This window comes from Callithrix jacchus, chromosome 14, assembly GCF_049354715.1.
Source record: "Callithrix jacchus isolate 240 chromosome 14, calJac240_pri, whole genome shotgun sequence".
Lineage (NCBI taxonomy): Eukaryota > Metazoa > Chordata > Mammalia > Primates > Cebidae > Callithrix > Callithrix jacchus.
In genome coordinates this window covers 66,339,405-66,362,888 of record NC_133515.1, presented here as the reverse complement: position 1 = coordinate 66,362,888, position 23,484 = coordinate 66,339,405, and the positions used below count along the sequence as shown (strand labels likewise).

Here is a 23,484-nt window from a genome sequence, read left to right as displayed (position 1 = left end):
TCTTTGTTCCTCTGTATGCAATGTTTCTTTTTTTACTCACTATCTTCAGTATTTTTCCTTTATCTTTTTATCACTGCTTTTCAGCAGATTGACTATAATGGGCCTAGTTGCGTTTTTCTTTATTTTTATCTTACTTTGGTTTCTCAGTGGTTCTTAAATGTGTGGTTGATTGTCTTTCATTGAATTTAGGAAATTTTTGTTCATTATCTCTTCAGGTATCTCTTCAGGCCTCACGCCTACTTTTAGGACTCCAAGAAAAATATGTTAGACCATTTGCTATTCTCCCACTTTAGGTTGGATCATTTTTTTTTTTTTTGAGACAGAGTTTCCCTCTTGTTACCCAGGATGGAGTGCAATGGTGCCATCTCAGCTCACTGCATCCTCCACCTCCTGGGTTCAGGCAATTCTCCTGCCTCAGCCTCCAGGAGTAGCTGGGATTACAGGCACACACCACCATGCCCAGCTAATTTTTTGTATTTTTAGTAGAGATGGGGTTTCACCTTGTTGACCAGGATGGTCTCGATCTCTTGACCTCGTGATCCACCCGCCTCAGCCTCCCAAAGTGCTGGGATTACAGGTGTGAGCCACCACTCCCAGCCAGTTTGGATAATTTTTATTGATCTTTCTATAGGTTCACCCTTTTCTTTATTGCATTCATTCTGCTGATAAGCCCCAGTGAAGGACTCCTTCATATTTTTTATTTCTAATGTTTTTATTTTCCTTTTAAAAGTTTTTGTCTCTTCTAAAATTCCCCACTAGATCTATAAACATATTATTTATAGTTATTGAAACTCAATATTTTGTCCATCTCTAGGTCTGGTTTTGTTGACTGTTTTAATCTCTGGTTTTTGTATGTCTTTTATAATGTTGGATTGAATATCAGAGATTGTAAAAGAATGGCAGGGACTGAGGTAAATAATATTTCTATCCAGAAATAGGCATGCCTCTACTTCTGTCAGGCTGTGTGAACAGGTATTGGTTAGTCTCATTAGTAATTGAGAAGGGTTTTGGGTGTTTGTGGTTGTAGTAGTTGCCTTCAGTACACCACAGTCTTCAGACTCCTACAAAGATGGACTGCCAATACTTTAAAGTGAGGCCTGGAGTAACGGATGATTTTTTGTCTCAGCATTACTGCGACAACTTCATCTTCCCGCTTGTGCCGCATTTGAGGGTGGGAGAAAGTAAGATAGCTCTCTCTGTTGACTGCAGTCTTCCTCTGGAGCACAAGATGGAGGCCAGTAGAAAAAGACCTAGCTAGTGGATGCAGACTCTTCTTGGAATGGTAGGGATTCTAAGCTGTCATGCTAACTCACATTTGGTCTTTAAGAATTTGTTTTAAAATTCGGGGGTTTTTTTCTTACATTCTTTTATGACTGCCATTTCTGTGCTCTGCCAAAGGTAAGAGTTCATATGTTACATCTCACCTTACAGGGTGGACCCTGTCACGCTTTATTTTTTTATTTTGAAACAGAGTCTCACTTTGTCACCCAGATGGTTCCTGGCATGAAGGAGTTTAAGTTTTAATAATTAAGGAGGCAAACAGTTAATCATAATACAAAATAGAAAGAAATGTAATAATGGCAGCATGCACAGTCAGAGAGAAAATGATTAATTATTACCTAGTACAGTGGTCCCCTAACTTTTTGGCACTAGGGACTGGTTTTATCAAAGACAGTTTTTCTCAGCTTTGGATGGGGGCGTGGGAGATGGTTTTGGGATCAAAGTGTTCCACCTCAGAACATTGGGCATTAGATTCTCATAAGGAGCATACAACCTAGATCCCCTCACTTGCGCAGTTCACAATAGGAGTTCCAGCTCCTATGAGAATCTAATGCCTGGGCTGATCTGACAGGAGACAGAGCTCAGGCGGTAATGCTTCTCAGCCTCCACTCTCTTCCTGCTCGAGGCCATGGACCTGTACTGGTTTGTGGCCTGGGGTTTGGGGACCCCTAACCTAATAGATGTGGGAAAATTTTATGGTAATGTTTGTCTTTGAAGTGTGCTTTGAAAAAAAAAACGGGTTTTAGAAGGGTAACGTGTCAAAGGACAATAGTATATTCTGCAGGGATTTTGGGTCGGTAGGCATATTCTCAATGGGTGAGGAATGTGTGAGAACAGGGAGGAAAAGCAGAGTAATCCAGAATAGAAGTGTGAATATCATGCTAAGTTGTTTGGACTTCAGTTCTAAGAGCAAACCAGTCAGATTTTAAGCCAGGAACATGATAGAGATTCCCTGTATTTGACTTGTGACAGTGTGAATGATAGAGCAATATATTATTTTAAACAGTATCTGAATTTGTTTCCCAAAGGAATGTTACAGTTACTGGTACCATACAAATGGAGATAGTTTTGGTGAAGATGTGGGATTTGAGCACTTGATAATCACTGCCCTCCTTATGTCTAAATCCACTGGCTAGTTTTCTGTATTATTCAACCTAAAACTGCATTGTATGATATGATTAGCTCTGAGAATTCATCTTTTCCTTGATTTGTATAACATTGTGCTTAATTATTTGTTTACCTGCGTGGACTCTCTTTTTCTTCTGCCACTCACCAATTAAACTTTAGTGTTCACTATTTTGTCTTTTTTGTTGATGTAGTGTTTTCTTGATTAATCTCGTTCATTCCCATGGCTTCATATGTCATCTGTAATCTAATGACTTCTAGATCTTTCTTCTAAAGTTCAGACGTAAATTTGCAACTAAATTGGATCTGGAGGTGTCTCAAATTCAGTGTGTTCAACTGGACTTTATTCCTCTCTCTTCTCCAAGGATCTATCTAGGATTCTCAGCTAGAAATCTGGGTCATCTTGAGTACCTGCCCTTTGCAATGCCTAAGTTATTTGAATGTCAAATTTGAAAGGAATTTAGGTATTATCATGATGAACTTCCTTATTTTTTAACCAGAAAAATGAGATAGGTGGTATTATTTGATCTTGGTCTACAAAGCCTGTCAAAGTCACAGGTTAGACTCTAGAAAAGACAGTTTCTAGTAGCACCTAGAAATACCTACAAGTTGCTTTTTGATTCTGGCCATTTCTTGTAGTTTCTACCATAACATTGGCTTTAGTTCTGGTGTTCCCTCATTTCTTATCAAACTGAACTATTATATAAATTGAGAAGTCAGCATGAAGGATTGGATTCAGGTATATTCCTAGACCCAGATAGATGTGTGACTTGTTAAAGGTAGACTCTCTGAACCTCATTTTTACTTCAGTTTTTGTAACTAGTAACCTTTGGTAATATGACATACTAAATAAAAGCCTGACTTGTTAATATGGTTTTCAAGACCCTCCCCAGTTTGGCCTCTGCCTGTCTTTGCAGCTTTTTTTCTTCACTACTTCATGATCTATCCCCATGATCATTCCAGTATACTGCTATTCCAGTATACTATAAATAGTCCTTGCTTATTTTGTTCCTCTGTCTACACTGCATTTTCATAATTCGCTATCAGTTGAGATAACATTTCCTTAAAGCCCAGCTCAGAAGTCACCTCTCAAGCATTTCCTGCTTTTGTGTACTCATTTTGTGTTTGTGTTTCTATAGCATTCTGTTTGTTACCTTTAAAACATATGTATCCCAGTTGTGTAAAGATTTGCTTCTCCCACCAAGGAGGATAGAAGAGCTCTCTGAGATGAAGGCCTTAGTGGAATAGTCACGAGAGAGAGAGAGAGAGAGAGAGAGAGAGAGACATAGAAAGAGAGAGACATAGAGAGAGAGAGAAAGAGAGAGGTGTATGTCTGTCAGAAAGAGAAGGTGGGGAGTGATATTGTTCAATAACCTTTTAAAAGCTCAGTGTCTTTGTTCTTCTTAATGCATAATTCTCTTTAATTGTGATGTGGATGGACATTTAGGTTTCTAATTTTTTTATTGTAAACATTACTACAGTGAAAATAATCTCCCTAGCCTTCCTTACTTTTTGTCATCTTTGAAATTGATCCCCCTTTTATTCTATTATTTTTTCTCTTATTTTGGTAATGTTATTTTCTGTCTTTTTAACATTATACATTACATATTTCATTAGTCTTAATTTAAATTTACCCTCATAGTTACCAGTATCATTTGCTATTTCTTATGCATTGAGAATTTCCTTAGTAAGGGTCTTTGGATAGTAAACACTTTTAATTTTTGTTCAAAAATTACTTCTGTTGCACTCTTGCTCTTGAAGAATAGTTTGCATGTTTACATTCCTAGACTCATTGTTTTTGAATAATCAGCTGTCAGTATAATTGACTTACCCTTAGTAGTAATGTCTTTTCTTTTTTTCAAAAATTTCTGAAAAATTTACTGTTTTTCTAATTCTATTATCAGGAATCATGTTAGATTATAGTAAACCTTTTCACTGTATGTTTTGTATGTTTCATTTTCTGACTCCTTCATCTTCAGTTATGTCTAACATACTTATATCCTTACGTATTGAGTTTCTAAGTTCAATTATATATATTTATTTCTAGTAGCTCTCTTTGGTTCTTTTTCAAATCACCTTGCTTTTAGTATCTTGCTTCTTGATTAATTTCAACTTACCTTTTAACTTTGAGAAATATTTCATATTGCCTTATCACAGTTACAGTATCTGAATCTTTTAGGTGTACATTTGTTATCTTTGCTGGCTCTCGAGTTATCGCTTGTCCTTCCAGTCCTACAAGATGTCAAAATGGAGGGTCAAGTTCATCATATTTTGGCAGATACCTATAAGGTTAAAGCCAGCTTCAGATATCTTAAAATTTCTGCTTTCACTTTATTTTTGGATCTTCTGGATTACTCAGTTTCCTGCAAGTCCGGTGATGCCATTAAAAATATTTTTTAAATGTTTATTCACTAACTTTAGTTGTTTTCAGCAGGGAAGTTCATTGTGTCATCTAATCTATTATATAGCCATAAACAAAAGTACGATTTACTTTGCAGACTCTATACTATTATCAGTAATCATCAGACCTAGGGAAACAAGCTGATCAGAAGCTATACCAATAGATAAAAAATAAAAGAAATTAAAAGGAAGAAATCATATTATGACTAACAAATCAGAGGTTCAGAAACAGCCAGAGCGTTCACTGTGTAGGAATTTGCCCTCTTGCTAGAACATTTTTCTTGAGGACAGGAGCTATTTCTTCATTTTTGTGTCTCTAGCATGTACTCTCAAGCCTAATATACAGTGAGACTCAATTAACATGTATAAAATTTAGTAATATGTATATATAATTTTGGGAGTATTTGTTTGTTTTTTTGTTCGTTTGTTTGTTTAAGATGGAGTCTCACTCTGTCACCCAGGCTGGAGTACAGTGGCACAATCTCAGCTCACCACAACCTCCATCTCCCAGGTTCAAGCAATTTTCCTGCCTCAGCCTCCCAAGTAGCTGGATTATAGGCACCTGCCATACTATGCCTGGCTAATTTTTTGTATTTTTAGTAGAGACAAATCTCAAGTTTGAGGTCAGCAATTTTGAGACCAGCCTAGTCAACATGGTGAAACCACCCACCTTGACCTCCCAAAATGCTTGGATTACAGTTGTGAGCCACCATGCCTAGCCAAAGTAGTATGAATAAATAGGTTCACTGCGTAAGATTCCTAGATGGGTTCATGGGAGAAGTGAGGTGTTTCACAACATTAGACATAACTGTCTGCCTTTAATGACCTACATTTTAAGGACTATTATAATCTGTTTTCTCTTGAAATACTAGCTTTATGTTTCTAGCCAAATTCTAATGATAGTATGTGGTCTACCTATCCAACTTCCCACTAGATTAAAATTCTTATTATTTCTTTTTACAAAGGCTATTTTAGAATATGCTACTGGATACAAATGATTTCTGTGCATAAAATATCTGAGGAAAAAATACATTTACAGTAAAATATTATTATTATTTTTGAGATGGAGTCTCACACTATTGCCCAGGCTGAATCTCGGCTCCCTGCAACCTCCACTTCCCAGTTTCAACCGATTCTCCTTCCTCAGCCTCCTGAATAGCTGGGATTACAGGTGCCTGCCACCACACCTGGCTAATTTTTTCTATTTTTAGTAGAGACAGGGTTTTACTATGTTGGCCAGACTGGTCTCAAACTACTGACCTCACTACTGAACTAGTGAGATCCACCTGCCTTGGCCTCCCAAAGTGCTGGGATTACAAGTGTGAGCCACCACGCCCAGCCAGTAAAATGCTTTTTAAAAATTACCTTGGTAATTTTCCAATAAAAGGATGTTTTTTTGGCAGCGCTCCAGAGTGGGAGGGAGACAGAGTCTTGTTCTGTCACCCAGGCTGGAGAGCAGTGGCATGATTGTGGCTCACTGTAGCCTTGACCTCCCGGGTTCAAGCAGTCCTCCCACCTCATCCCCTTAAGTAGCCAGGACTTAAGGTGCATGCCATCATGACCGGCTATTATTTTAATATTTTTGTAGAGATGCAGGATCTCACTGTCTTCCCCAGGCTGATCTTGAACTCTTGGGGTCAAGCAATCCTCCCACCTCAGCCAGAATTACAGACATGAACCCCTGCACCCAGATCAGATTTTTTTTTTGTAATGGGGGAATTGGAAATAGGGAGGAGGTTGGAAGTTTGTGTGAATTTTTTTTAGTGTTGGAAATTTTGAATATGTAATTTCCAAGGTTCATCATTTGATTTTATTCTTGAATTATGTCACTTAATTCTTTTATACTTTTAGAACTATTGTGTTTATACTTATGATGGTACATAAAAGTCTACTAGGTATTTAGAAATATAGGCAGGAATAGAGGTGGTGCAGTGTGATTAAAGCTCTAAGTTTGGAATTGATCAGCATCACTTCTGAGTGGATGAATCTAGGAAAAGTGTGGTGTAATGAAGCCAAGGAAGCTGAGTTTAAATGTGAATGGCCAACAGTGTCAAATGTTGTAGAATTCTTGAAAAGGATTGGCTAAGAAGAAGTTGTTGAGACAGTAGCAGCCAAAAGATTAGCATTCAGAATATATAATAAGTGCCGTGCTGATAAATGTTTAACCACTGGCTAGTAGGGATGGGCTGTTTAGCTTTTGCAGATTTCCATGCTATAAATATTCCCATCATGAGAAAATGAGAATCTAATAGAAAATGGGCAGTCCACAAAAAAGGAAATACAAATGGGCAATAAACATAAAGATATTCATCTTACTAGTAATGTGTATAAGGGACATACAAATTAAAAAAACAAAATGGCATTTTTATCTATTAGAATTCAAAAATTTTAAATATTTGATAATATTAAATCAGATGAGAACATGAGTAAATATTGATAGTTTCACATCATTGACAGGAGTATATTAGTATGACCATTTTTTAGAGCACCCTGGCAGTAGTTATTAGAATTAGAAATGTGCATGTCCTTTGACCTAGCAGATCATATTCTGATTTCTCCCCTAGAGTAACATTCATACTTGCACACAAGAAGATGTGTATAAAAATATTCACATTGGTATTATTTTTAGTAAAAGTTACAAAATTACATGTCCAATGGTATGATTTGTGGTAGTGCTCAAAAGGGAATTGGTTATGTCCATAATTTTTAAATATATATATTTTTAATGTAATTAACCTGAGTGTTTTATACGTTCAGGGAAAGGAAGGAATTAAGGAACTAAGAGCTAGAGAATGGGCAAGGATGCAGTCCAGAGTATAGGTAGAATTTGATAAAGAAAAAAGAGGGAAATCATCTTATAAAAAATAAGAATAAATACAGTAATTCTATTATATTGGCGAAAAAATTAGCAAGCTATCACCACAAGTCCGGGTGGGAGAGAAGGAACTTGTAAATCATCTTCATAAAAATCAGTAGACTATTTTGCCTAAACGAGATTTAGACAGAAAGAGATATATTTAATAGATTTGAGAATGCATGTGAATTTTTTTTTTTTAATTTATGAAACCTTTCTTGGGTCAGTGACAGAATAACACTATATTCCTTCCAATCTGTGGAAGTCAAATAAATTATACTTAGTTGCATTAAACGTTAGAATTGGATATGGCAACCTTGTCAACACTTTTCTGATGAATGGCTGTTAACTAGAGACGATAATCCCAATAGAAGCCAGAATGGCAAGGTCTAGATCAAACCATGAAGTGGTAATGATATTCAGCCAGCTGATATAGCTGCTGATTAGATTTTTTTTTTCTCCCTATCATCCATACCATTTTTACTACTCTGAAAAGACAGGTCTAACAATCCTGATTTGGTATTCATTTGTCTCCAGATTTTAAATCTATTAAAGTTACACATGGTTGTCTTTTGTTTTGGTTCAGATTGCTTTGGTTTGGGCTTTATGTTTTAAATGTCAACATCTGTCTGGGCATGATGGTGTGCACCTGTAATTCTAGCACTCTTGGAGGCTGAGACACAAGAATCGCTTGAACCCAAGGGTAGAGATTGCAGTGAGCCAAGATCGTGCCACTGCATTCCAGCCTGAGTGACAGAGCAAGACTGTCTCAAATTTAAAAAGCAAAAATAAAAATACAAAATATTGGCCTGGTGTGGTGGCTCACTCCTGTAATCCCAGCACCTTGAGAGACTGAGGTGGGTAGATTACTTGGAGTTAGGAGTACGAGATCAGCTTGACAAACTTGGTGAAACCGTGTCTCTACTAAAAATACAAAAATTAGCCTGGCATGGTGGTACGCACCTATTATCCCAGCTGCTTTTGTAGCTGAAGCAAGAGAATTGCTTGAACCTGGGAGGTGGAGGTTGCAGCGAGCTGAGATCGCGCCATTGCACTCCAGCCTGGGTGACAGAGCAAGACTCTGTCTCAAAAAAAAAAAAAAAGTTAACAATCAAGTCTTGTATGTACTTTTCTAATTTTTTATAAAGCCCAACTTAAACATTATTACTGTGAGATTTTAGCTGGGAAACATGGAATAAAATTTCTTTTTTAGTGTGGTAAAATTTTAATCAGTTAAATTATTTTTAACTTAGAGGTTCTAAAAGCCACTGAAAGTCATTACCACTTTATAGTGTTATCTAGGCTTTTCCATTTTGCCTTCTTTTTTGGGATTAGACAACATGAGCAACTATATTAAAATATACAGGACAAGTACATAAAAACATTTTAGGAATGATGTATGTTGCCTTTTCTCCCAATCTAGTCTTTACAACTTCTGTTAAGATAAGTCTTTTTAAAGTTCACCTTTTAGTATATTCATAATTTCTTCAAAACCTTTAGCAGTTCTCTACCAAGTAAGTTCGTGAGGCTTAGAATTCTAAAAATACAAAATAGTAAAATGAGAGAATGCTATTTCCTGTTTCCATTGCACAGAAGACTATTTTGTTTCAAGCAAATTTAGTTTTGAACAGTACTTCTAAAACTTTTTATTATTTGTATTCTGTCCTCTAAGACCAATAATACAGGAGCAAAGGTTTTAAGTGGAAAATTAGTTTAAAATAAATTTATTTTTGCTGTAGACTGTAAAATGTAGATTAGCAAATACCGAGGTTTTATCTCTTGTTCATGATAGTTCATGAACAGAAACAGTGAAAGGAAGTGCTGCCATGGTAACATAAACCAGACTGTTATTTGAGACCATACTCAAGATGCTTAACTGCCCTGAAACTGCAAGTTTTCAATACCAGTTCTTCCAATTTGCTATTTCAAAGAAATAGCAACTCTACTGTGATCAAAACAATTTGCAGTCCCCTCACAATAGAATTTGAAAAGTAGACTTAAACTAAACAATTTCTCGGAGTGTAATCTCCAGAATACCAAGGTAGAATATGGCTAGCATTATTAATTGTCTTGGTCCGTGTGTGAAAAGTAATGCATGCATATGTTTTCTATATGATACTGAATTGGCTTTGGGGCAAAAGATGTTGTGGGCGCTAACATTTTAATTCTTTTTTTTTCTTGAGACAGAGTTTTATTGTCACCCAGGCTGGCCTCAGCCCCCTGAGTAGCTAAGACTACAGGCGCGCACCACCACACCTGCGCGCCTGTATTTTTGTAGAGACAGAGTTTTGCTATGTTGCTCACGCTGGTCTTGAACTCCTGAGCACAAGCAATCATCTGCTTCAGCTTCCCAAAGTGCTAAGATTACAGACTTGGGCCACCGCACCTGGCCCGGTGCTACCACTTTTTTCCCTGTCATCAAAACACATTTATCATTTGGGGCAGGTGACCGAACATATAGCTAAGTTAAGAAGTTTTATCATTTAGTCCAAAAATACATTTGTAAAACTTGTCTTTCTTGAAAAAAAAAAAAAGAAAATGTCAAATACTTGTTTAGTATAGTTAATGTGATATCTTGCTGCTGAATACCTGATAATCCAGTGCATTTCTTTCTCCTGATAATCCAGTGCATTTCTTTCTTTATGACAGTGTGATATGATACCTGTGGTTTTTCTATTTATATACATTACTAGCATAGTAAAAAACTGCCTTACAGTCAATTGCTATAGCTTTTCACAGACAAAATGTTTTATTCTGTCCAAAATTTATTGTATTCCTTGTTTTTTACCACCTAACTTTTGCCTTTTATTCAGAATTAATTTATTTTTGTTCTTGTTGGTTTTGTTTTTTTTGTTTTTTTTTTTTCCAAATTCTCTCCTCTGTGGAAAGTAAAAAAAAGAGTAGGAATGTACTACTTCCTTATGTATGCCAGTTTCAGAATGGCCCCTTAATAGTCACCTATTTTGCAGCTGTGTGTCACTTGCATATAAATCAACTTATTTGAATCTCATTACAATTCAGTGAAGTGGCCTGCATTGTTGTTTTACTTTAAGGGTAAAATGTAAATGAGAAGTCTGACTTGCCCAATATCACATAGCCAATCAATAAGAAGTGATCCAGACCTTAGCGTTTGAACAGCATTCTTTCATTTTGCCATTCTGCTATAAAAGTTATGACACAATATTTGGAGAGAAAAGAGCCTCAGTAATAGACTAGTATTACTTTGAAAAAGAGTGTGGGAAATGGAAGGACTCTGGAGAGCATCACATTAAATCTTAATATCAATTGTGATAGCTTATATCATAGAAGATTTCATACACACAAGAAAGAGTGTGAGAATGGGAAACAAGTAAATTTTGTTGTTATCTAAATAATTGGTAACGTAATTGTAAAGGTAATTCAAATTTTAAGACAGAGTTTTTGAAATAGAAAAGGCATAATAGAAAACCAGAAACTAATAACATTTGAACCTCACTAATCATGTGAGTTAGAGGAAGTTTTGTACATCATAGGGTGACTTTTAGTCACTACAGTGCACACATAGCAAGCTCACTTCAACCTTAGTTTCATACTCAAAAGGTACCAGAGATTATTTCTACCCTGCACCCGCACATGTATTAAAAGCATTTAGACACTGTCTATGTATAAAAGTTCCTAGTTAGTAATTCTTGTACATTTTATTCTAGGTTAACGGAAAAGGTTCCTTATGGTGTGTTGATCCGGAATATAAACCCAATCTTATCCAGGCACTGAAGAAGCAACCTTTTTCTTCAGCATCTCCACAGAAGTAAGGATCTTCCGTATAACTGTGGTGATTTATAGGATTTCATTGTGTGAGATGAATAAACTTAAACGTCCAGGGTATTTTGGTTTTATTTTTTTATTATATGAAGAAGTGTTTATGTTTTACTTAGCTTTTTGGGTTGGTTTGTTTTTAAGACAGAATCTTACTCTGTCACCCAGGCTCTGGAGTACAGTAGCAAGATCTCAACTCACTGTAACCTCTGTCTTCCAGGTTCAGGTGATCCTTCTGCCTCAGCCTCCCTAATAGCTGGGACTACAGGCATGCACCACCACTCTCAGCTAATTTTTGTCTTTTTAGTAGAGACAGGGTTTCACCATGTTGGCCTGGCTGGTCTGTAACTCTTGACCTCAAGTGTTCCTCCCACCTTTGCTTCCGAAAGTGCTGGGATTACAAGCATGAGCCACTGTGCTAACATTTTTTTCTTTCTTAAGAAGTATTTATGGATAAGACATTAGCCTAAGGAAGTTTTCCTTAAGGTCTACTTTGTGTTTCTAGAAAACAGGAAATTGGTTGGTTGAGAACATACATTCTGGGAAATATAGTCAATACTGAATATGTATAAGTAAGCCCTAAAGAAAGTTGTAATATGATTTCAGTTACAAACAGGTCAGATTATTTTAATTGTCTGCAATATTAATTTTTTTTTAGTACTTATAATATTTGAAAAGTATGTTCAAGTCTAAAATTATTAAATGTTTGGCAAGTAAAATAATGCTTTAAAGTTTGTTTTTATTTTTTTCTGGTAAATATAATTGTACTATATTTGCTTATAATTTTCTTTGGCTTTGTTTTCAAACCCAGTAACCCCTATTGGTCTTCTAGCTTCCTCATTTTAAGTTAAATCTGAAAATAATATGACCTTCTTAAATCTGGTTTTTGTTTCCTTTTTCTAAAGAAGACTTTAGAGTCTTCTTCAATTTATTATATACCTTCATTTGAGTTGAAAATCCCAGATTTGGTTAAAATACTTTTAAGGGTAGTTTATAATTGCTAACTAATTTTTTGAAAATTTAAAAAAGATTTTTAATAAAGTAATAAATGGAAATGTTGAAACCTATGCAAAAAAGTAGAGAGAAAGTTATAATGAACTCCCACCTGCAACAGTCATCAACATTTTATATAGTGGCCAATTTGAATTCTTAAAGTATTATTAGGTAACTTGTGGAGGAGAGGTTGTAGCTGGAATACAGTAAACAGCTGGGAAGACCAAAGTTGAAATATCAGTAATCTGTTCACTCACTGAGATTTTAAGCATTTGTACTATGTTTGTAGATTAGATGGATCATTATAGAAAGAATAACTGAGTGGTTTATCTTTATGAAATGAAACCTAGAAAAGAAGTTATCAGATTTTATATCCTCATTTGGGAGTTGATATGTTTAATAATTAATGTTGCAGTTAATTAATAGATTTTTTTATACTATCATAAATTCCAAAGAGTAGTTTTTCCCAAAAATGTTTTAATTTCTGGATTAAAAAAAGAACTGTTGATGTGTTTCCATGAATATAGAAAATTTAATTTGATATTTATTTATAAAATCAGGAAGATACCTGTTTGCTGTCATTACCAAGTGTTCTTAACCATGTGTTCTGGTAAATGCTTTTATTTCTGTGGTAATACCTATATTAGTATTATATCAAACTTAAGCATCCAATACAAAACCAAATAGTAACTATCATATACTATCTGTTGTCCCAGGCGTTTTTAATGCAGTATTCTTTTTTTCCTTTTTTCTTCTTTTTAAGACAGAGTCTCACTCTGTTGCTCAGGCTGGAGTGCAGTGGCATGATCTCAGCTCACTGCAACTTCTGCCTCCTGGGCTCAAGCTATTCTGCCTCAGCCTCCTGAGTGGCATTACAGGCATGTGCCACCACGCCTGGCTAATTTTTGTATTTTTGGTAGAGATGGTTTTTCACCATGTTGGTCAGGCTGGTCTCGAACTTCTGACCTCATGATCTGCCCACCTCAGCCTCCCAAAGTGCTGGGATTACAGGTGTGAGCCACTGTGCCCAGCCCTTCAATGCATTATTCTTATTTAATTATCACAATAGCCTATGTGGGAGATTTAATTATTTCTATTTTACAGGTGAAAAAACTGAGAGATAATTATTTTGCCTAAAAGCATCAAAATAGTTATGATTTAATTTTGGCTCCTATACTCTTTCTGCTTTGGCAGACTTTCTAAACTCAGTAGTATAGCAAAGAAAACAAGGTAAAAATTGTTTTTTATGGTACAAATTAGCTGTATTTGTGACTAAGTTCTATAAAAAGTGAAAATAGCTGAGCACAAATGGCTCATCCCTGTAATCCCAGTGTTTTAGGAAGCCAAAGTGGGCAGACCAGTTGAGCCCAGGAGTTTGAGACCAGCTTGGACAAACCTCCCACCCTTTTTTTTTTTTTTAACGTTAATAAAAACCCTTCTCTACCAAAAAAGTACAAGAATTAGCCAGACATAGTGGCACATGCTTGTGGTCCCAGCTATTAAGGAGGCTAAGGTGGGAGGATCACCTGAGCCGAGTAAGTCAAGGCTGCAGTGAGCTGAAATCATGCCACTGCACTCCAGCCTGGGTGACAGAGTGAGAACTTGTCAAAAATTAGGGGAAAAAAGTAAACTAATTTTTTAAGCATGTTTGCTTTTTTGTTTTTCAGTGGTTCTTTATCACCTCACTATTTAAGCTCTGTACTCAAGCAGAACCAGGTGCAAACCCTCAAAGGTATGTGTGCATATAGTACAGTCATGTGCCATACAACGTTTTGGTGAACAACGGACTGCATACAATGGTGGTCCCCTAAGATGATAATGGAGCTGAAAAATTTCTATGCGTGGTGACTTGGTAGCTTGTAACATTGTGGCACACGCATTTACTCAGGTTTGTGGTGATGCTGGTGCAAGCAGACTCACTGCGCTGCTAGTCATGTAAAAGTATAGCATGTAGTTATATAGATACATTAATACTTGATAATGGTAATAACTATGTCACTGGTTTATGTAATTACTATACTTTTTACTGTTATTTTCAAGTATGCTCCTTAAACTAATTTTAAAAAATTAACTGTAAAAGAGCGTCACACAGGTCCTTTAGGGGGAGGTATTCCAGAAGAAAGCATTGTTACGATAAGAAGATGACAGCCCTATGTGCGTTATTGTCCCTAAAGATCTTCCAGTAAGCCAAAATGTAGAGGCAGAAGACAGTGATGTTGATGATCTTGACCCTACGTATGCTCAGGATAATGTGTGTATTTGTGTCTTTATTTTTAACTAAAAAGTTTAAATTTTTTTTTTTATTTAAAAATAGAAAAAAGCTTACAGGTTATAAAGAAAATATTTTCGTACAGCTGTATATTGTATTATATGCTGTTACTACAAAAGTTAAAAAGTTTATAAAGTAAAAATGTACAGTAAACTAAGGTTAATTTATTATTGAAGAAAGAAGAATTTTTACATCAAGTATAGCCTAAGTGTACAGTGTTTATAAAGTCTACAGTAGTGTATAGTAATGTCCTAGGCCTCTGCATTCACTCACCACTCACAGTCACTGACTCACTCAGTGCAATTTCCAATCTTTCATGGTAAGTACCCTATACAGGTATACCTGTAATTTATATATATTTATAAGTATTTATATAGTGTTTTTACTATAACCTTTTTTTTTCCTGGCAGTAACTAACAGAACATTTACTGCACCTTTTCTATGTTTATATATGCAAATGCCATTTGTGTTACAGTTGCCTATAATATTCAGGACAGTAACATGCTGTACAGATTTGTAGCTCAGGAGCAATCCTAGGTGTGTAGTAGACTATACCATTTAGGTTTGTGTTAAGTACACTCTATGATGTTCACACAATGACAAAATCACCTAATAGTACATCTCTCAGAACATACCCCATCATTAAACAAAGCATGACTTTATTTTTATTTTATTTATTTGTTTTATTTTTAAGAGATGGTGTCTTGCCATGTTGCCCACACTTGAATGGCAATGTCTTGAATGCCTGGGCTCTAGTGATCTTCCTTCCTCAGCCTTTCAAGTAGGTGGGAATATAGGCACACATGACTGTATTTTAAATCATAAATTCAGATAAAAATTCGGGATATTTTGTTGTTGCTGTTTTAACATTTTTCTATTTTAAAAAATACTATATACTTATTATAGGAGATTTGGGCAATAAAAACATTTATAAAAAGAGAAAGTAGGCCAGGCACAGTGGCTCATACCTGTAATCCCAGCACTTTAGGAGGCTGAGGTGGGCAGATCACCTGAGGTTGGGAGTTCAAGACCAGCCTGACCAATATGAAGAAACCTCATCTCTACTAAAAATACAAAATTAGCCAGGCATGGTGGTACATGCCTGTAATCCCAGCTACTTGGAAGGCTGAGGCAGGAGAATCACTTGAACCTGGGAGGTGGAGGTTGCAGTGAGCCAAGATCGCACCATTGCACTCCAACCTGGACAACAAGAGTGAAAAACTTTGTCTTAAAAGAAAAGAAGTAAAGTCATTTATTTTATTGTTAATATTTTGTCTTATTCTGTTTAGTTTTCTTTTTCTTTTTCTTTTTTGAGACAGGTTCTCAGTCTGTCACCCAGGCTAGAGGCAGTGGCACAGTCATGGCTCACCACAGCCTCAAAATCCTGGGCTCAGGTGATCCTCCCACCTCAACCTCCCAAGTAGCTAGGACCACAGGTGCCATCACACCTGACAAATTTTATTAACATTTTGATATAATTCCTTTGGGGTTTTTTTATGCCATGTATGTGAATAGATACATTTGCATGCACATATGTACATGCACACATACATAAACAAAATACTAGATTCACCCAAATACTAGATTCACACTGTGCATACAGTTTTACTCCCCCTTTCCATTTATTTTTGTGTATTCATCATTGAAAATAGGATTGAATTTTTTAATAATACCATCAGTAGAGTTGTTAACTTTTCATGTCTATCTTAGACTCGAATAGGGGTTGGCAAACTATGGCCCATGGCAATATCTGGCCTGACATCTGTTTTTGGGTATCCCATGAGCTAAGGATGGTTTTATATTTTTAAAATGGTTGGAGAAAACAAAATCAAATAACAAATTTCAAGACAACGAAAATTTGTTGCAATAGCAGTTAAGTAGTTGCAACAGAGACCTACATATTTTATTCTGGGTTTTGCCTCTTAGCATGCAAAACCTAAATATTTACCTTCTGACCCTTTGCTAAAGAAGTTTGTCATCCCTTAAATTAGAATATAGTTCAAAATATTTCTCCTGTAGGCTATTTAATCTGAAGAACTTTAATTTTAAAAGGTAGTAAGTTGACTTTTTAAAAGCATATCAAAATTCTGAATTACTGGGCTTTTCCTTCTCCTAGATTAGTAGTATATTGAAATCAGTTTTTCTAATGTTGTTGCTTTGGAGCTGAGAGACATTTTCATAACTTTAAAAATAGAAAATTTCAGATGAAAACCTTACTGTGTATCAGAAAGATTTCAGCTCTTTGGAACTATACCAAACTGCCTCAGAAGCAGTGTGCTGATATCTTTTAAAATGAAGGAGGAAAAGTATATGAAAAAGTTCTAGAGAATCCTGCAAAGAAGTTAAATGGATAGAGGATCTGTTTCAGATCATGTTTTGTCTTAACATAAGACAAATTTCCATGTTCCTGTTACCTACATCAGCAAATGTGTTTTCTTTTTACATTTAGATATTGGTGAAACTCCTTTATCTTTGTATTGCCTCAATAAAGTCTGACAAATTTATTCTCTAAAGCTCAGTTCGTATACATATTTTGAGAACATTTTCTTTGTGAATTCTAGAGTTTACCTAAAATATCTTTTCTTGCTCTTGTTCTATTCAATCCAAATTCTATTTCTTTCTTTGGGGAACAGATATTTTCACAAGTTTCTCCTGCTAGTCTAAGCTGCATGTTTTTCGTTAGTAGGGCACAGGTACTTCTCCTTCATCTGATGATTTACACATGATTTACATCTCTCTAGTGCTGCCAGCACCTTACCTCCATTCCTATATTCTTAGGCCTGTTCCTCTAGTAATAATTAACTTAGTTGGGGGGTGGTTGGTATTCTAGGTTAAAATGAATGCAGACCTGTCCTGGAATATAATGGAAAATTCTCCATGAGTTTTAAGGGAAAAAAACATAAAACCTCACAAATATTTAAGAAATTTTAAACTTGGTTGTTTTGGGGTCTATTTCTGAGGAAATTTTCTCTTCCCTCTTTATATTATTTCTAGGGAGAAGTTTAAAAAACACCAAGTAGATTAAACATTCATTATAAGTAATACTGTTGAGCTTCCTGCATTGTGCCAGACATTGTAGGTTCCTTGGGATATTCATATTTGAGAGACCCAGGCCCTGCTCTTAGAAAATATATACTTTAGCTGGGCACAGTGGCTCACGCCTGTAATCCCAGCACTTTGGAAAGCCAAGGCTGTTGGATCATATGAGGTTGAGAGTTCGAGACCAGCCTGGCCAACGTGGTGAAACCCGGGAGGTTGCACTGAGCCGAGATTGTGTCATTTCACTCCAGCCTAGACAACAGAATGAGACGCCATCTCAAAAAAAAAAAAGAAAAAGAAAAGAGAGAGAAAAGATATACTTTAATTGAAGAAGATTTTCTAGAATTAAGCAGAGTACACTGTGGGAAAATGTAGTGAATGGCAAATTAAGCTTGGAGGTTGAGCAGAATGGCCTCCTAGAGAAGAAAGTGTGATGCTTGAGCTAGACCCCAAAAGTTAGGGGTGGGTATACTTCTCCTTCAAGAGTACAGGTTTGGTGGAGAACACCTGATTATCAATGATTTGTCAAAGGTACAACCTCAAACTTTGTGGAACAAAAGTTCTCCTTGGCAGAGAGAATCATAACAATAGAGAAAGTTGTCTGGCAGTTGCTAGGAATCTGTCTGGCAAGTTGATATAGACCAGGTAGATGTTGTCATTTGCGTGGGCAAGGCCAATGTAGCAGAATATTAAGAAGAGCTTATTTAGCATAGTAAGGACTTTGAACTTCTTCCTCTGTCTAGAACAATTAGTAAGCTTAACGTCGCTTACTTGATGTTTTGCATATATTATCTAATTTAATCCCTAAAACAACCTTCTGAGGTATTAAAACAACTCTCTGAGGTATTGCTACCCCTCTTTTACACAAATCAAACTGAAGTTTGGGAAGACGAATTAACTTACTCAAGGTCACACAACTAGTAAGTGGTGGAGAAGGATTCAGATTCAGGAATTCTAACTTCAAAACCTGACTCCTACTAGATAAGTGGCACTGGGAGAGCTGCTGAAGAACTTTAAATAGTGAGGTGACATTATCAGTTTTATAAAGATCACTTAGGTATTATCTTTGGGCTCCAATATTAAAACTTATATATTCATCTAACACTTCATAGAATCATCTTTACTGATCATTATATTAGAGCTATAATGTAATCTCTCCCCTTAGACACATAAGACTAAGGGGAGAGATTAGGTTTAGAACTCCAGAAACTGCTATCAGCCAAAATAGGTGCAGCAGTGTGTTTGCTATCTCTTAATCAACTTACAATGACTAATTTTTTTATGTGATACTATCTGTGTGACAGCGTATAATAGAAGGAGACACAGGATTCTCATACTGAGATAGCAAGACAAAAATTTTTTGGTCAGTAGTTTGGTTTGATGTGTATTTAGAGTAAATTCACCTGTTTAAGTATTACTGAGCTGTTCTAGACACCAAGGTACATCAGTGAACAAAGCAGACAAAAATGGAACTCACATTCCAGTTAGTAAATTTTAGTAGTTATACTAAAATACTTGGTATACTACAAACAGATATAAAATTAAGGTAGCTGATTGTGATGATAGGGCAAATGTAAATCTGAGATTTGTGTCTTATTGAAATGAAACTAAACCAGTGGTCCAGACAGCTTAAAGTATTGGTAGTTTATTGAAATTCTTCTGCTTCAAAGAATTACAAGAGACAGCTTCTCCATCTGGATGCTCTGCAAATGTATATATTAGTTTTGATAGAGACAACAAATCCTTTTGTAGTTACTATAGAGTTTGTACCATTTAAATTATTTCTATAGTTCTCATGTCATTCCTTACACAAATAGACTGAGAATCAAATGACAGAAATGTGCTCGTCTTAGAACCTTACTCTCACATGGCTAAAACTGGTGTCTTTTAATTGTTTTCTCAATTATTTTTAATAATTTCCCAACATCAAGGTTAAGGAAGTATAAAACAGGTTTTGTTGTTGTTGATTTTTTGTTTTTTTGAAACAGTGTCACTGTTACCCAGACTGGCGTACAGTGGCACAATCTCAGCTCACTGCAACCTCCACCTCCCGTGTTCAAACGATTCTTCTGCCTCAGCCTCCTGGTAGTTGGGATTAGAGGTGTGCATGACCTCATCCGCTAGTTTTTGTATTTTTAGTAGAGATGGGGGTTCACTATATTGACCAGGCTGGTCTCAAACTCCTGACCTCAAGTGATCCACCCACCTTGGCCTCCCAAAGTGCTGGAATTACAGGCGTGAGGCACCACGCTCAGCCAGATTTGCAGTTTTGACACAGTTTTGTTTGAACCAGATAGGAAATCAGTAGCATGTTTGAAACTACAAAGTTTTGGTTCTTTATGAACCAGGTATGTTAGATAAAGTAGCTAATAGTGTTATTGTTTTTAAAAAACAGAGCCACCTTTAAAATAGCATAAAGTACTTTATCAATGAAAAAATACCATTATGAAGTGTTTTCAAATGTGACAATAAACAAATGAGTCTTCGGTTTAAATTTAATAGCAAAAGTGGCTGAGCACAGTGGTTCATGCCTGTAATCCCCGCACTTTGGGAGGCCGAGATGGATCCCTCGGGAGTTCAAGACCAGCCTGGGCAACATGGTGAAACCCTGTCTCTACAAAAAATATGAAAATTAGCCAAGTGTGGTGGTGCACACCTGTGGTTCCAGCTACAGGAAAGACTGGGGTGGGCAGATCACTTGAATCTGGGAGGTGGAGGTTGCAGTGAGCCATTATTGCACCACCGCATTCCAGCCTGGACAACAGAGTGAGACATTGTCAATAAACAAATAACCAATCAACAAAAATAGATTTGGTACTATAATTAATTGTTCATAAGTTCTACCCAGAGAATTTTTATTGCTTTTGTTCCATGAAGTTCAAGATTGTACCTTGGACAAATCATTGATAATCGGGTGTTCTTGATTATGATGGTGCTTTGGGTCGTTTCTCTATTGCTTATTTTTAATGTTGAAGTTAAACTTTTTTTCAGAGTTAATTGGCAAGGCATTGCAGAAAGCATACTTAAAATTTTAAACAAATAAGATACAGTCACAATCCTTTTGCAGAGAAGTATCTGATTTCAAAGTTAATTTCATGTTGGAGAATTCAAATCAATTTGGCTATAGTAAGTTATAAATAAATCTATTTAAAGAGTATTTTTTCTACCATTTTACTGTTATCGAAGCAGTACTTAATTTTATCACTTTAAAATATTCAGAAATGGTGTTCATGTAGCTTTCTTACCAGTTTTAGGTGTTGTGTTTCAAAAATATGTTCTTACAACATATTTGTTATAAGAAGTCAAGTTAGGCTGGGCGTGGTGGCTCACACCTGTAATCCCAGGTCAGGAGTTCGAGACCAGCCTGATCAACATGGTGCAATGGCTCATGTAATCCCAGCACTTTGGGAGGCCGAGGTTGGCAGATCACATAAAGCCAGGAGTTTGAGACCAGCCTGACTGACTTGGTGATATATATATATATCAATTTAATGCTTTTGTAATTCCATCTCTACCAAAAATATAAAAATTAGCAGGGTGTGGTGGCACACCCCAGTAATCCTAGCTATTCGGGATGCTGAGCACAAGAATTGCTTGAACCCAGGAGATGGAGGTTGCAGTGAGCCAAGAAGACTCCACTGCATTCCAGCCTTGGCTACAGAGCAAGACTCTGTCTCCAAAAATATATATATATTTTTAAACATCAGTTGGCTATAAATATGTGAATTAATATCTAGGTTCTCTATTCTGTTCCATTGGTCTATGTATCTTATTTTTATGCCAGTACCATGCTTTTTTGGCTACTACAACTTTGTAGTATATTTTGAGGTCTGTTAGTATTGTGCCTCCAGTTTTTTTCTTTTTGCTCAAGATTATTTTGCCTATTTGGGGTCTTTTATAATTACATACAACTTTTAGAATTATTTTTATATTTCTGTGAAGGATATCATTGGTATTTTGATAGGAGTTGCATTGAATTTATAAATTGCTTTGGGAGTAGTATTGTCATTTTAACAATATTAATTATTTCTATCCATGAGTATAGGATGTCTATTTGTATTCAGTTTTTTCTAGGTATTTCCATTTTATTTTTTGTAGCTATTGTGAATGAGATTGCTATCTTGATTTTTTCAGCCAGTTTGCTGTTTTGTGTATAGAAATATTACTGATTTTTGTGTATTTATTTTGTGTCTTGCAACTTTACTAAAGTTATCAGTTCTAAGGGTTTTTTGGTAAAGTCTTTAGTTTTTTCTATATATAATATACTTTTGTCTACAAACAGGGACATTTGACTTCCTCTCTTCCAACATGAATGCCTTTTATTTCTTTGTCTTACCTAATAGCTCCGGCTAGGGCTTCCAGTACTATGTTGACTAAGAGTGGTGAGAGTGAGCATCCTTTTCTTGTTTCAGTTCTTAGAGGAAACGCTTTCAGCTTTTCCCCATTCGCTAAGACGTTAGCTATGGATCATGAGGTCACATTTTACTTGGGGAAAAAGAGGTATAGTATTATGTGCTGTTTCATAGCAGCCAACATCTGATTTACTTAAGACTGTTAATGTTATCAATAACACTAGCATTTCCTACCTTAAGAGAGTTTATGGTCTAGTTGGAGAGAAAACAAGTCAGTATCTTCTTGGCTTTATTATCTGCAGTCACTTTTAAATTAGACATTGAAAGTAAATAGGAAATATTTCTGGTAATAAAAATTTCCAGCTTTGAGATATGGATTAGCAATTTTGTATCTGAGTCTTATTTTATATTTCTTTTTGTAAGCTAAAGTTTAGAAACATTTTCTAACTTTTCTAATTATTAATGGTTAATTAATTGAGATTATACCATTTTACTTTTCTTTAGTTATTCAGACTAATATATCACCAAGATGAAGAACTTACAGCAGTATATATAAGTAGATACGAGAATATAATAACTTTACCTGTAGTAGAACCTGCTGATTTTACCCATCTTTTAAAGCCCATTTTTAATGGAGTATCTATTTGACTTCATGAATATTCTGTAAATCTGTAGTTATTGTAGGCTTGTGTATAATCATGACTAAAAACATTACTAATTATTTTTGTTTCTGCATAACTATTCACTTAGCATTTATAGATTTACATGACCTAGATTGACCAATTATATATTTTTGCCTCCTGCAACTGGCATGTAATTAACATAGTACTTCATAACTGCAGATATGCATAGGTAATGATAGTATTCAAGGTAAATGCAAAAAATAAAAAGAGTAATGCTGTACATTCTTAGCTAATTTAGTCTTTTTAAGGGAAACCTTACTGAAATACAGTTCAAGTTTTCATTTTCATTGGGAATAAGGAAGAGAACTTTTATTATTTCTGGTACCTCTATCTCTTTTATACAATACTGTTCACAGAACTGTTCCATGATTTTAAGTGAACAAAATCAGACTTCAGAATAATATATAATATCTTATTTTTGTTTAATGTATGTTTATGCTTTCTTCTTAGTAGAATATACACCAGAATTTTGACACTGGTTATCTTTGGGTGCATGCAAGTGCTTATAATAGCCTCTCTTTTATAAAGAACATTAATATATGTTATGTTTTCCCCTTTTCAGAATCTGATATTGATGCTGCTGCTGCAATGATGCTTTTAAATACTTCTATAGAACAAGGAATTTTAGAATGTAAGCAATCATTTTTTGAAAAAAAATTTTAGTGCCTTTTCAAATTTAACTTAAATTGTAAA

The 23,484-nt window shown here is 35.6% G+C and overlaps 1 protein-coding gene across 2 annotated transcripts in view; it reads left to right on the top strand.

Annotated features, from left to right (window-relative positions):
• FOXN2 (forkhead box N2) overlaps window positions 1-23,484 on the top strand; it is a 70,898-nt gene that overhangs the window by 41,541 nt on the left and 5,873 nt on the right. For both annotated transcript variants that reach the window (XM_035272614.3, XM_002757772.7), the window contains exons 3-5: window positions 11,347-11,447; window positions 14,116-14,180; window positions 23,354-23,422. In XM_035272614.3, the coding sequence (XP_035128505.1) occupies window positions 11,347-11,447; window positions 14,116-14,180; window positions 23,354-23,422 (235 nt within the window). The remainder of the gene's footprint in view (window positions 1-11,346; window positions 11,448-14,115; window positions 14,181-23,353; window positions 23,423-23,484) is intronic.